We start from the raw sequence: 12,327 nt of genomic DNA, 5'->3' as shown, positions 1-12,327 counted from the left end.
AGCACATTAAGCCTTATGAAGTTTGATGGTGATCATGGCAATATAAAATGCCCACACACAAGCATTTTTCAACTGCTATGTTTGCAGGCCTGCAAACACGATTGATCTGTAGCACATGATTGAAATATTAATATTATTATTATTATTATTATTATTATTAATTATTATTATTATCATTCTTTCTTTTTCTCAGACGTTATGCCTGGTCAAAAATGGAAAAAAGACTCGGACCTTGATCAAGCGTGACTTCCTTTTAACTGTACAGTATATGTTACATTGCATTTAGGAACTTTCGGGTAATTGAACATGTATCAATAATTACGGATTTCTGTAGTTGTATATATAAGTTTGGATGTAGCTGTATTGCATTGATGTACTGGTGGATATTGTGTGGTATGACTCCTGTAGTTGATAGTATAATTGGTATAATGTCAACTTTATCCTGATGCCACATGTCCTCGACTTCCTCAGCCAGTTGGATGTATTTTTCAATTTTTTCTCCTGTTTTCTTTTGTATATTTGTTGTATTGGGTATGGATATTTCGATTAGTTGTGTTAATTTCTTCTTTTTATTGGTGAGTATGATGTCAGGTTTGTTATGTGGTGTTGTTTTATCTGTTATAATGGTTCTGTTCCAGTATAATTTGTATTCATCATTCTCCAGTACATTTTGTGGTGCATACTTTTATGCGGGAACGTGTTGTTTTATTAGTTTATGTTGTAAGGCAAGCTGTTGATGTATTATTTTTGCTACATTGTCATGTCTTCTGGGGTATTCTGTATTTGCTAGTATTGTACACCCACTTGTGATGTGATCTACTGCTTCTATTTGTTATTTGCAAAGTCTGCATTTATCTGTTGTGGTATTTGGATCTTTAATAATATGCTTACTGTAATATCTGGTGTTTATTGTTTGATCCTGTATTGCAATCATGAATCCTTCCGTCTCACTGTATATATTGCCTTTTCTTAGCCATGTGTTGGGTGCGTCTTGATCGATGTGTGGCTGTGTTAGATGATACGGGTTCTTGCCATGTAGTGTTTTCTTTTTCAATTTACTTTCTTCGTATCTGTTGATGTTATGTGATCTAAAGGATTGTAGAAGTGGTTATGAAATTGCAGTGGTGTAGCCGATGTATTTATATGAGTGATTGCTTTGTGTATTTTGCTAGTTTCTGCTCGTTCTAGAAAGTATTTTCTTAAATTGTCTACCTGTCCATAATGTAGGTTTTTTTTATGTCGATAAATACCCTTCCTCCTTCCTTTCCGCTTAATGTGAATCTTTCAGTTTTTGAATGTATGTGATGTATTCTACATTTGTGGCATTGTGATCGTGTAAGTGTATTGAGTGCTTCTAGGTCTGTGTTACTCCATTTCACTACTCCAAATGAGTAGGTCAATATTGGTATAGCATAAGTATTTATAGCTTTTGTCTTGTTTCTTGCTGTCAATTCTGTTTTCAGTATTTTTGTTAGTCGTCGTCTATATTTTTCTTTTAGTTCTTCTTTAATATTTGTATTATCTATTCCTATTTTTTGTCTGTATCCTAGATATTTATAGGCATCTGTTTTTTCCATTGCTTCTATGCAGTCGCTGTGGTTATCCAACATGTAATCTTCCTGTTTAGCATGTTTTCCCTTGACTATGCTATTTTTCTTACATTTGTCTGTTCCAAAAGCCGTATTTATATCATTGCTGAATACTTCTGTTATCTTTAGTAATTGGTTGAGTTGTTGATTTGTTGCTGCCAGTAGTTTTAGATCATCCATGTATAGCAAATGTGTGGGTATGTTCCAGTAATATTGTATCCATAATTTGTATTATTTAGCATGTTGGATAGTGGGTTCAGAGCAAGGCAGAACCAGAAAGGACTTAATGAGTCTCCTTGGTATATTCCACACTTAATCTGTATTGGCTGTGATGTGATATTATTTAAATTTGTTTGTATATTAAGTGTGGTTTTCCAATTTTTCATTACTATGTTTAGGAACTGTATCAATTTAGGATCTACTTTGTATATTTCCAATATTTGTAGTAACCATGAGTGGGGTACACTATCAAAAGCTTTTTGGTAATCAATGTATGCGTAGTGTAGCGACCTTTGTTTAGTTTTAGCTTGATATATCACCTCTGCATCTATTATCAGTTGCTCTTTACATCCTCGTGCTCCTTTGCAACAGCCTTTTTGTTCTTCATTTATAATTTTGTTCTGTGTTGTATGTGTCATTAATTTCTGTGTAATGACTGAAGTTAATATTTTGTATATTGTTGGTAGGCATGTTATGGGGCGATATTTAGCTGGGTTTGCTGTGTCTGCTTGATCTTTAGGTTTCAAATAAGTTATTCCATGTGTAAGTGTATCAGGGAATGTGTATGGGTCTGCAATGTGACTGTTAAATAATTTGGTTAGATGTGAATGTGTTGAGGTGAACTTCTTTAGCCAGAAATTTGCTATTTTATCTTTTCCAGGGGCTTTCCAATTGTGAGTAGAATTAATTGCTTGGGTGACTGCATGTTGCAAAATTATCACTTCAGGCATCTGTGGTATCATCTTGTATGTATCCGTTTCTGCTTGTATCCACCGTGCATGTCTTATGTTGTACCGGTTTGACCATATGTTGCTCCAGAAGTGTTCCATGTCTGTTATGTTTGGTGGATTGTCTATTTTAATGTGTGTGTCATCTATTGTCTGGTAAAATTTCTTTTGGTTTGTGTTGAATATTTGGTTTTGTTTCCTTCTATTTTCACTTTTTTGTATCTTCTAAGTTGTTTGGCCAATTCTTGTAATTTCTGCTTCTTTTCATCCAATTGCTCTATCGCTTCTTGTTGTGAAATTTTACCTAATCTTTTTCGTTTTTTTTCTGACATTTCATTTCCTATAAATTGTGTTAGCTGTCCGATGTCTTTTCTCAGTTTTTCTATTCTGATCTGTAGCCTGTGTTGCCATGGTGGTTTTGTGGGTTTCTTCTGTGTGTTGGTTGGTTCTGATCTCTGCCTAGTGTGTATATTTAGTGTAGTGAGTGCTCCTATATAAACCAGTAGTTGTAACTCTTTCATAGTTGTGTTGATAGTTTTTTATTGTTGTTTCGACTTGTGGGTTATTTGGCGGTCTATGCAAGAATGGTCTAATGTCTGTATTTGTGTCTTTGTATTCTATATATGTCAGCTGAAATTTTTCTTCTACATCTAACATCTGTGTCACTTCGTGTTCTATTTGTGCTTGTTCTGGTGGCTGTCTTAAGATTTCGTTTTCCTCTGATTGTTTAATTGATGCGTGTTGTTCTTTGTTTGTTTGCTCTGGGATGTTTGAGTCCATTACTGTATTTTCTTCTTCTTCTGATTGCTCATTATTTTGTTCCAGTATTTGTTGTACTTGTTGTTTGATGTTTTCTAATTCTGACAGGGGTATCCTGTTTTTTTTATTATTACACGGATCTGATCAGCTAGTCATTGTTCTGTTAAAATTTTAATTCTGGGTATCTGGTAATAAATGTTGTGTATACTTGTGATCTGTATCCAGTTGTGCTGGTTCCTAGGTTTGTTGCTTGGTAATAACAGAACATGAGGTGTCTATTAACTTCGTCTGACCATCTCATCCTCTGTCTTTGTTTTCCTTCTAGGGTGGTTGCAGGAAGCATATCCTGCAAAACACCTCTATTTGGATTTAAATCATTTTCCAGTTGGCTAGCAGTGTCGTTACCATTGTGGGCGGGCATAGGGTTCAAACGTTGTCCCCGACCATGACGGCGCTTGTCCGAAGCTTCTTTAGTTCTGTCCTGAACCAACTAATCACACTAAAAGGGGGTTAGCCCTATTAGTGGTTTGTTCTTTTTGTCGCCTTTTACGACTGGCTGAACATACCGGAGGCCTATTCTTTTCCCGGGCCTCCACGGGGTTTATTATTATTATTATTATTATTATTATTATTATTATTATTATTATTAATTATTATTATGCTATTTACTTTCAGACATGTACCAAGAGGATACATAGGAAACTGAATCCTGTAACTTTCAATAAAACAGAATATTTCACTGAGCATCATCTTTAAGAACACCAAGCTCCTGTTTGGAGCATGTGGCTAATTTACTTCTTGTAATTATGCTAAAGTATGAAGGTGAGCAATTTACACACTAGGTGGATGATTATTAATTCTTTTCATTTGCTGTCCCTCCTCCCCTTCCTTTGTCTATTTATCAAGAAGAATGGTTATTAGGACAAAAGAAAATGCTCTAGTTCTAAAGCAAACATTTGCCTGAAACCTTTTATGCAACAATACAGGGAGGAATAATTATTGTCATGCCCACATTGTTAGGCAGGTGCTTAACACACTATAATTATGTTCCTCTGACTGGAGTATTGTAAGCTATGAATATAAACATTTTACTGAGTCCATCCCTTTAAACTAATCACTTCGTCACCATCTTGCTAACAGAGACTTACATGTTTGCCTTTTTGATTAAGGGCAGTAGGTCTTCTCAGTTATAAGCCTGGTGTAAACAAAGTTAGAATGAAATTTATGACACATATTGCAGAGGATAACTGTATACCATGAAATGGGTTGAGTCACGACATGAAGACTGAAGTCTTAAATAACAAAAAAAGTGCAGACAATACAAAAAAGTGGAAACAATGTAACTCACCTGGAGGTAAACTTTCAGTCTATCAAGAGGGGCAGTACATGTCCGTGAAACTGCTCCTGCCATTCCTCCAGCTACAAGATGGCGCCACCACATCCCTGTGTTCATCTCCTTCTGCGAGAAGTCATCTGGTACGCTCATATCCTCTCCAATATCGAGATACTGAAGAAATTAAATTTTGTATTAGTGTACATCTAAGCTACTTTTAGTAATGGGACTACACTCTGTTGGCAAGTCTTAAGTCTCCGAAAGTAGTCTAAAATCCACACGTTTCAGACAAATTACAGCATATTTTATCTTTGCAGTGCACACTGTCTTTTATGGCCTTATATTAAATACCCCATAAAATTAGACATGTGGAAGAAATAGTTGCAACAAACCAAAACCTTAAAAAGAAATGTGAATCTTAACACGAAACAGTAATTTATGAATGTATTCTGTGTAGTACTTAAAATATTGCTCCCTTGTTTGATTTTCTGAACAATGGGGTTAGAGTGCTTCTGTTATGTTAGAGAAATTAAAAAGCTGCAATAGTATGGAACTGGGAGCAGTACAGAGGAAGGTGAAAATTAAAAGCTGGCTCAGTATTGGTTCTCCTGGTCATTTGAAATTTGTGGAATAAGGTTTTCCACAAAAAATGCTTCTTTCAGTCAATGAACTTTACATCTGACAGTGGGGACAGATACATTCACCCAAGAGTTCCAAGACACATGGAACATCACTTAGTTCTACATATGTGAAAACATTTTGGCTCTATTGCTATGAATTAAACTTCATGAGAAGACTGCGTATGAGAAATCAAGAAGTCTTATCCAGCATCAGGGAAGACAGTGTTTACGAAAGGTTAGAGTTCAACCAAAATATTAAAAAAAGATCCACAAACATACACTATGTGATCAAAAGTATGCGGACACCTCACTGAAAATGACGTACAAGTTCGTGGCGTCCTCAATCGGTAATGCTGGAATTCAATATGGTGTTGGCCCACCCTTAGCCTTGATGACAGCTTCCACTCTCTCAAGTATACGTTCAATCAGGTATTAGAAGGCTTCTTGGGGAATGGCAGCCCATTATTCGTGGAGTGCTACACTGAGGAGAAGCCTGGCAAAAGTCAGTGTTCCAAAATATCCCAAAGGCGTTCTATAGGATTCAGATCAGGACTCTATGCAGGCCAGTCCATTACAGGTGTGTTATTGTCGTGTAACAACTCCACCACAGCCCATGCATTATGAACAGGTGCTCAATCATGTTGACAAATGCAATCACCATCCCCAAATTGCTCTTCAACAGTGGGAAGCAAGAAGGTGCTTAAAACATCAATGTAGATCTGTGATGTGATAGTGCCACGTAAAACAACAAGGGGTGCAAGCCCCCTCCATGAAAAACACGACTACACCATAACACCACTGCCTCCAAATTTTACTGTTGGCGCTATACACGCTTGCAGAAGGCGTTCACCGGGCGTTCGCCATACCCACACCCTGCCATCGGAATTCCACATTGTGTGCACCGGTTCGTCACTCCACACGACATTTTTCTGATGTTCAGTCGTCCAAAGTTTACACTCCTTACACCAAACGAGGTGGTGTTTGGCATTTACGAGCATGATGGGTGGCTTATCAGCAGCCGCTCGACCACGAAGTCCAAGTTCTCTCACCTGCCACCTAAATGTCTTAGTGCTTCAGTGGATCCTGATGCAGTTTGGAATTCCTGTGTGATAGTCTGGATAGATGTCAACCTATTAAACATTCCGACCCTCTCCAACTGTCGGCGGTCTCTGTCAGTCAACCGACGAGGTCGGCCTGTACGCTTTTGTGCTGTATGTGTCTTGTCATGTTTCCACTTTATCACATCAGAAACAGTGGACCTGGGGATGTTTAGGAGTGTGGAAATCTCGAGTACAGACGTATGACGCAAGTGACACCCTGTCACAGTTCTGCGGAGTGCCCCCTTCTGCTCTCTCATGATGTATAATGACTACTGAGGTCACTGATATGGAGTACCTGGCACTAGGTGGGAGCACGATACACCTAACATGAAAAACTTATGTTTTTGGGGGTGTCTGGATATCTTTGATCACATAGTGTAGCATTTCTTGATGACTGACTTTTATATTTGTTGTACACTAACTTGTTGGTTGGTTGGTTGAAGGGGTGGGGAAGAGGGTGGCTAAGGGCCCCAAACAATGAGGTCATCAGTTCCTTCATACAAGAGTGGTGCCTCCAGAAGTAAACACATCCATTGAGAACATTTTCTGGACTACTCAGGAGATGAGCACAACAGTTAAAGTGACAAGGCTAGAAATGTAAGGGACATATTTTGTACTATCAATAATAAAAGTAAGATGAAGGAGATTGGAAAGTCAGCAACCTGCCGCTGTCCCATTCCTGATCCACTGCCATCAAGAGCTCCCACTATCCAACGGAGTGCGACACCTAGCCCTTTAACTGCTCTGGACGTGTTAATGCATGCGCCTTTGTACCTGTCCCTGTGTGATCTGAATGTGTTTACGTGCACCACCAGTCCTTCTGCCTGGTACTCTGAACGTGTTTACGCGTAAGCACGTTCAGAGTACCAGGTAGAAGGACTGGTGGTGCGCGTAAACACGTTCGGAGTACACAGGGACAGGCACAAAGGTGCGTGCGTTAACATGTCCAGAACAGTTAAAGGACTAGAATAGAAAACTGGGTGCAACACAAAAAGAGACAAACTGAATCTAAAAGTGATTAAACAGAGTAATATAAGGATGAAATGAGCCTGGTGAAGGAGGTAGGGTCGGGTATCCCCAAGCCTACTATACAGCAGGAGACACCTGATCCCCTACCACACTGCCCCTGCTCCAGAGGTAGGTTAAAGCCCCTTAGACAAGGAAGGGGGGAGGGGGGAGGAGGCATTGCCACGTTTAAAACTGAGAACCAGTTCAACCGTCACTGAATCAGTCATCAATGCAAGAGGCAACCAGTTTGAAACCCATCCTTAGCAAGGAGGCCACAAGGAGGGCGGACTCCACCAAGACATAGTTTCTGTCTGTATGGTTCCACAACCACAATGTGAGGTTTGCTCGTTACAAAAAATAAAACTGTGAGTTAACCTGGTATTACCAATGTGGAGACAACAAAGGACAGGGGATTCCCTCTGGCAGAGGCAGAAGGAAGAGTGCCAGGCCCCAGAGGTCTCCTAGATTGTGTGGAGTTTATTAGATGGGGCAGGAGAGATCTCATGTGCACCTGCAAATTGGCACCTGGGTTCGGCAAAGCGAATGGGGAGTGAGTATGTGTTTCTCTAGCCAAATGGTCAGCCAGTTCTTTTACCAGGATAACCACGTTTTGGTGAAGACAATTGAGCAGGCAATATGAAGAAGATCTGCGAGGTCTTGAATACTGGAGACCAAAGGGTGACAAGAATAGCATCAGTCAATAGTGTGGAGATTGCTCACTGAGACAGTACATATTAAAGCACTATCAAGGGATGCCCATTTAATAAAATGCTCTGCTAATGGGGTCAGCTTTGCTGTAAACACACTACATGTTCCCATCAGCAAATGGCATCACATATCGGCAGGAGATGTAAAAGCATATTCACTTTGATCCACTGTCTTAGAGCTGTGGGTGGAAAAGATGGTAGCACTCTGGATTTCTTGAAGAACTGGATGTAACAGATGCTGAAACTTCATGGGGGTGACCTTGGAAGAGATTGGTCCAAATCCGTGGTCTGGGTAGTATCTAAGGAGGAGTGTGCAAGAAAACACAGGGAGCACAGTCCAGGGAGGTGAGATGGAGATCTTGGCAGAGGGAAGCGAGGTGCATTCGAACTGGTAATCCCATCCGATGGCATGAATCAGGACGAAGACAACACTCTTAATAGAGACAATGGGATGTGTGGGATGATATGGGCATTGTCGAATGTTGACTGCGTAGGAGAACAGCAGCCAAAGGCGTTGAATTTGATAGGGGGAAGATCCCACTTCAGTTAGAGGACTGTTTATGAGACTAGGCCAAATGTCACTGGTGTTCAGACGCATGCCACAGTTGTGAACTGGGTCTAACAGTTTCAAAGTTGAAGCAGCCATTGAGTCATAAACCTGGCTACCATAATCCATTTGGCACAAAACCAGGGCCTTGTAAATACAGATAAGAATAGCACAATTCACACTCCAAGATGTGAGTAAGGAGGCAGAGGATGTTAAGCTTCCACATGCAGCTTGTCTTTAGGTGACAAATACGGGACTGACAGGGCAGATTTTTAGCAAAAAGGAGGCCCAAGGAATGAGATTGTCCTACAATGTCCAGGTGCTGCATGCCCAAGTAGAGTTCCAGGACAGATGGACTATGGTGCGCAGAAATGCATGACCTGTGTTTTATAGGAGAGAAATGGAAGCTAGGAAAAAACCCACACAGAGGCCCACCAGATGACACCTTGGTGCTGGTGTTCAGAGGTGGCTACTGAGTTGGAGCTGTACCGAATGCAAAAATTGTTGACATACAATGCACATGTGACCAACAATCCAACAGAGGTCACTAATCCATTAATGCAACTGAGGTAAAGAGTGACACTCAACACAGAGGTCTGTGGAATGCCATTCTCTTGTACCTGAGGGAAACAAACTGATCACCTATCTAACACTACTGTTGAAGGTCAGTATGAAGGTGCAGCTATGCCACTTTAGAGTGTTGTTTCTCCTGAAGGATGGATAGAGTCAAATACACACTGATGAGGTACTATGATTGCTCAGCAACATAGGGATGTCATTTTGAATTACTATATCAGGTGATTACCACAACTAGGAGAAGGAATTATTATTAAAATATGCTACAACACAGGAACCATTTTCATTCGTACATGTTCAGAGCATTGAATCACTGTTGGGTAATGCTCAGATAACTTTATCTGCCTTTCAGGAAGCATTAATAATTGGTGAATGTTCTCTAAAAATAAAAAAAAAGGTAGGGTGGAATGAGGTGAGGGGTGAGGTGAGAGAGGAGATGCAGATAAGCTATTGAGTTTAGATCCCAGAGAGGAGAAATCAATCACAAGTATAAGCTTTCAATAAGTTTGCCAAAGTTAAAGCTTTGACTTTCAAAAGGCATGCTCAGACAGAGCAACTAGTAGAGCAATATGTGTGAAAGTTGGGAAACTAGGTCACGATTCAGAGGAAAATGTTTAAAAGAGTGATCGCACCTTAACTGAATTAATGAGTTAGTTATTGGCAGTATTTACATTGTGCATGACTGAATACAGATAAAATGGTAAGTTCTTCCCAATGACAAATAGATATAAAGGTCATCCACAAGACTATATAGAGTTCTAGAATTTATGACTTGTGTATATGTTATTCCACATAAATGTTATGTTCAGCACATGAATTTACTTGCTTCATGTATAATGAATATTTGTTGTATAAATTGTTTTCAGAAAAACTGAATGATTTCTTCATGTGACAGCACAAACAGAGGTACAATTAAAAGAAGCTATCACGACCAATAAACCGAAGAAACATGCATGCAAGGATTGGAAATAGTATTAGTGCTGAGGAAGTTTCCAAGGTCACTTCCTTTCTAATCTATTACACCAATGTGGTAGGAAAGGAAACAAAATTAAATATTATATGTCTGATTTATGGAGATCCAGGATGCTACTACAAATCAATAAAAGATGCTTGGGGTCAAAAACTTTGCACTGACATTACTGTTGCTAATCCAACCATACAACGGTGCCTCAGTTGTATACACATGAATATCTCAGAACTGCACTAACTAATTAACCAGACATCCAGAAGTAATGAAACATACAACTAAGATGACAAATTAAAAATTCATATACTTGTATGATATTTCCTTGATGGCCTGGAACAATTAAATAATGGCAGGCAGGCAGTAGATGTAACTTGCTCTGACAATTTCTTAAGAGAATAAGTAAAACGTCACAGTGCCATCACTACCTTACAATAACAAATAGAATGAAAGAATCTACGAAGAAGTGTCAGTTGCTACCAGCAGCAGAGAGTGACTCCTGATACACAATACATGTTTTCTGTGACATTAATCAAAATTTGTAAATATGGAAACGAAACTGATTTATATTATACATTATTTATTTTTCAAATATCTTAACAGTAGAGGCTTTTCTTCCCATGCAGCAATAGCATATGTTTTAATTATAGCAACAACGTCTGAATGCATACTTGAATTATCAGTTATTAAGCTTAATTTCCATAGCATATGTTTTAATCATAGCAACAATGTCTGAATGCATAATTGAATTATCAGTTACTAAGTTTAATTTCCATTTTTTTTATCTAACAAAGAAATAGGTTATATATGGGTTACTGGATGCAGATATTTCATTAGAGTAAACAGTGTAACTGTTTAACCAAGTTTCATAAACAACACTTTAGGGCAGAAAGAAACAGAATTTTTATAGATGAAATAAAGGAGAGTTTTAGAATACGCAAAAATGAGCTGCTTAGACAGTGATATGGGATTAGGGAGAACCTGAATCTTTGGACTGTTTTTTTTTTTCCCTACTAAAAGATGTATGCAACGATTGTAGGTGCTCATCGTGACCACCATTTACTCTCTGCAAGAGTAATCGACTGCACAGAGTGGGGGTATGTGAGAAAGGAGGGGTTGGTTACAGACGCATGCGCTCATGCAACACACACGGATTGCGCTCTGAGCACAACACAAAGCATCACAAAACTCAAGCGAAGAGAAATGGTGTCTCCGTCAAGCAACAAAACTAACTGGACGTCTTTTACTGTTCACTTATTTTTTGTGAACTACAGCTACATTACTTAACCTCGACTATAATATCTTGCATATAAAACCCATAAGACGGGGGTTCGAGTATGTCCATGTTGCCGAGCAGGATCAGTAGCTCTCTAATGCCAACTAAAGTTGGAGCGCGCGCAGGTGGTAACGTGAACGTCAGCCAAATCCCGACCCACTCAAAGGCCAGCTTTCATCAGGCAAAGATCCTCCCTCCCATGCAGCTCACTGGCATGGATCCACAATTGAGTGTGACACCAACTAACAGTCAGTATGCATCGGACCACCAATGAAAGCACTTCCGTAAGTTTATCACGAGTTCTTCGCAATCGCCCATGTTTACTGCTCACCAAATTCCAGAATAGTACTGGGGATACAATGCGTGCACGAGAATTGTTTGGCGACACTTCAAAGGTCAGCACGGCGCCACGAGTCCTTTTTGAATAATTCCTTAACTTTAAAGCCAGTAAAGCACTTTGTACCCTAAATTTCTTCTTTTATGCTTATACACGTTCTTCCTCTCACGGTACGCCACTGGTACGTGTGGCAATACCTCTTGGAAAAACATGTTTTTACTTGTTTCTCTGACATTACGGTCTCTTTCCATCATTCTTCGGAAGTAACTTTCTGTTCACGGAAAACGTAAAGTTCTATTCATTTACAACGCCTTCAGTATTTGATTACACTGTATCATTAAGATTTCCTTCTAATTTCTTATCAGTTGTCAGAAATGTATTTAGCTGGTGCAATGCCCGTTTCTTTCCTCTTACTGTTTGCGGCGCCTCATATGTCATATTCCTGCGCTACACTGTCTCACAAAGAGAGAACAGCTAACGTTCAATCGTCAAATTCTTGTAGCTGTCTAATTTAGGTTTGTGTTGCAGTCAATGTTTCGACAGTACGAGGGAGAGTGTATTTTT

At 39.3% G+C, this 12,327-nt stretch overlaps 1 protein-coding gene across 1 annotated transcript in view; it reads right to left on the bottom strand.

The window, feature by feature from the left end:
- Window positions 1-12,327, bottom strand: part of LOC126187355 (calcium-binding mitochondrial carrier protein SCaMC-2) — a 225,517-nt gene that overhangs the window by 32,840 nt on the left and 180,350 nt on the right. Inside the window, exon 5 of the mRNA XM_049928384.1 lies at window positions 4,644-4,802. Within this exon, the coding sequence (XP_049784341.1) occupies window positions 4,644-4,802 (159 nt within the window). The remainder of the gene's footprint in view (window positions 1-4,643; window positions 4,803-12,327) is intronic.

The sequence above is a fragment of the Schistocerca cancellata genome, chromosome 5 (genome assembly GCF_023864275.1).
Source record: "Schistocerca cancellata isolate TAMUIC-IGC-003103 chromosome 5, iqSchCanc2.1, whole genome shotgun sequence".
Taxonomy (NCBI): Eukaryota; Metazoa; Arthropoda; class Insecta; order Orthoptera; family Acrididae; genus Schistocerca; species Schistocerca cancellata.
The sequence above is the reverse complement of the archived record's forward strand: the minus strand, read 5'-3'. Positions and strand labels throughout refer to the sequence as shown.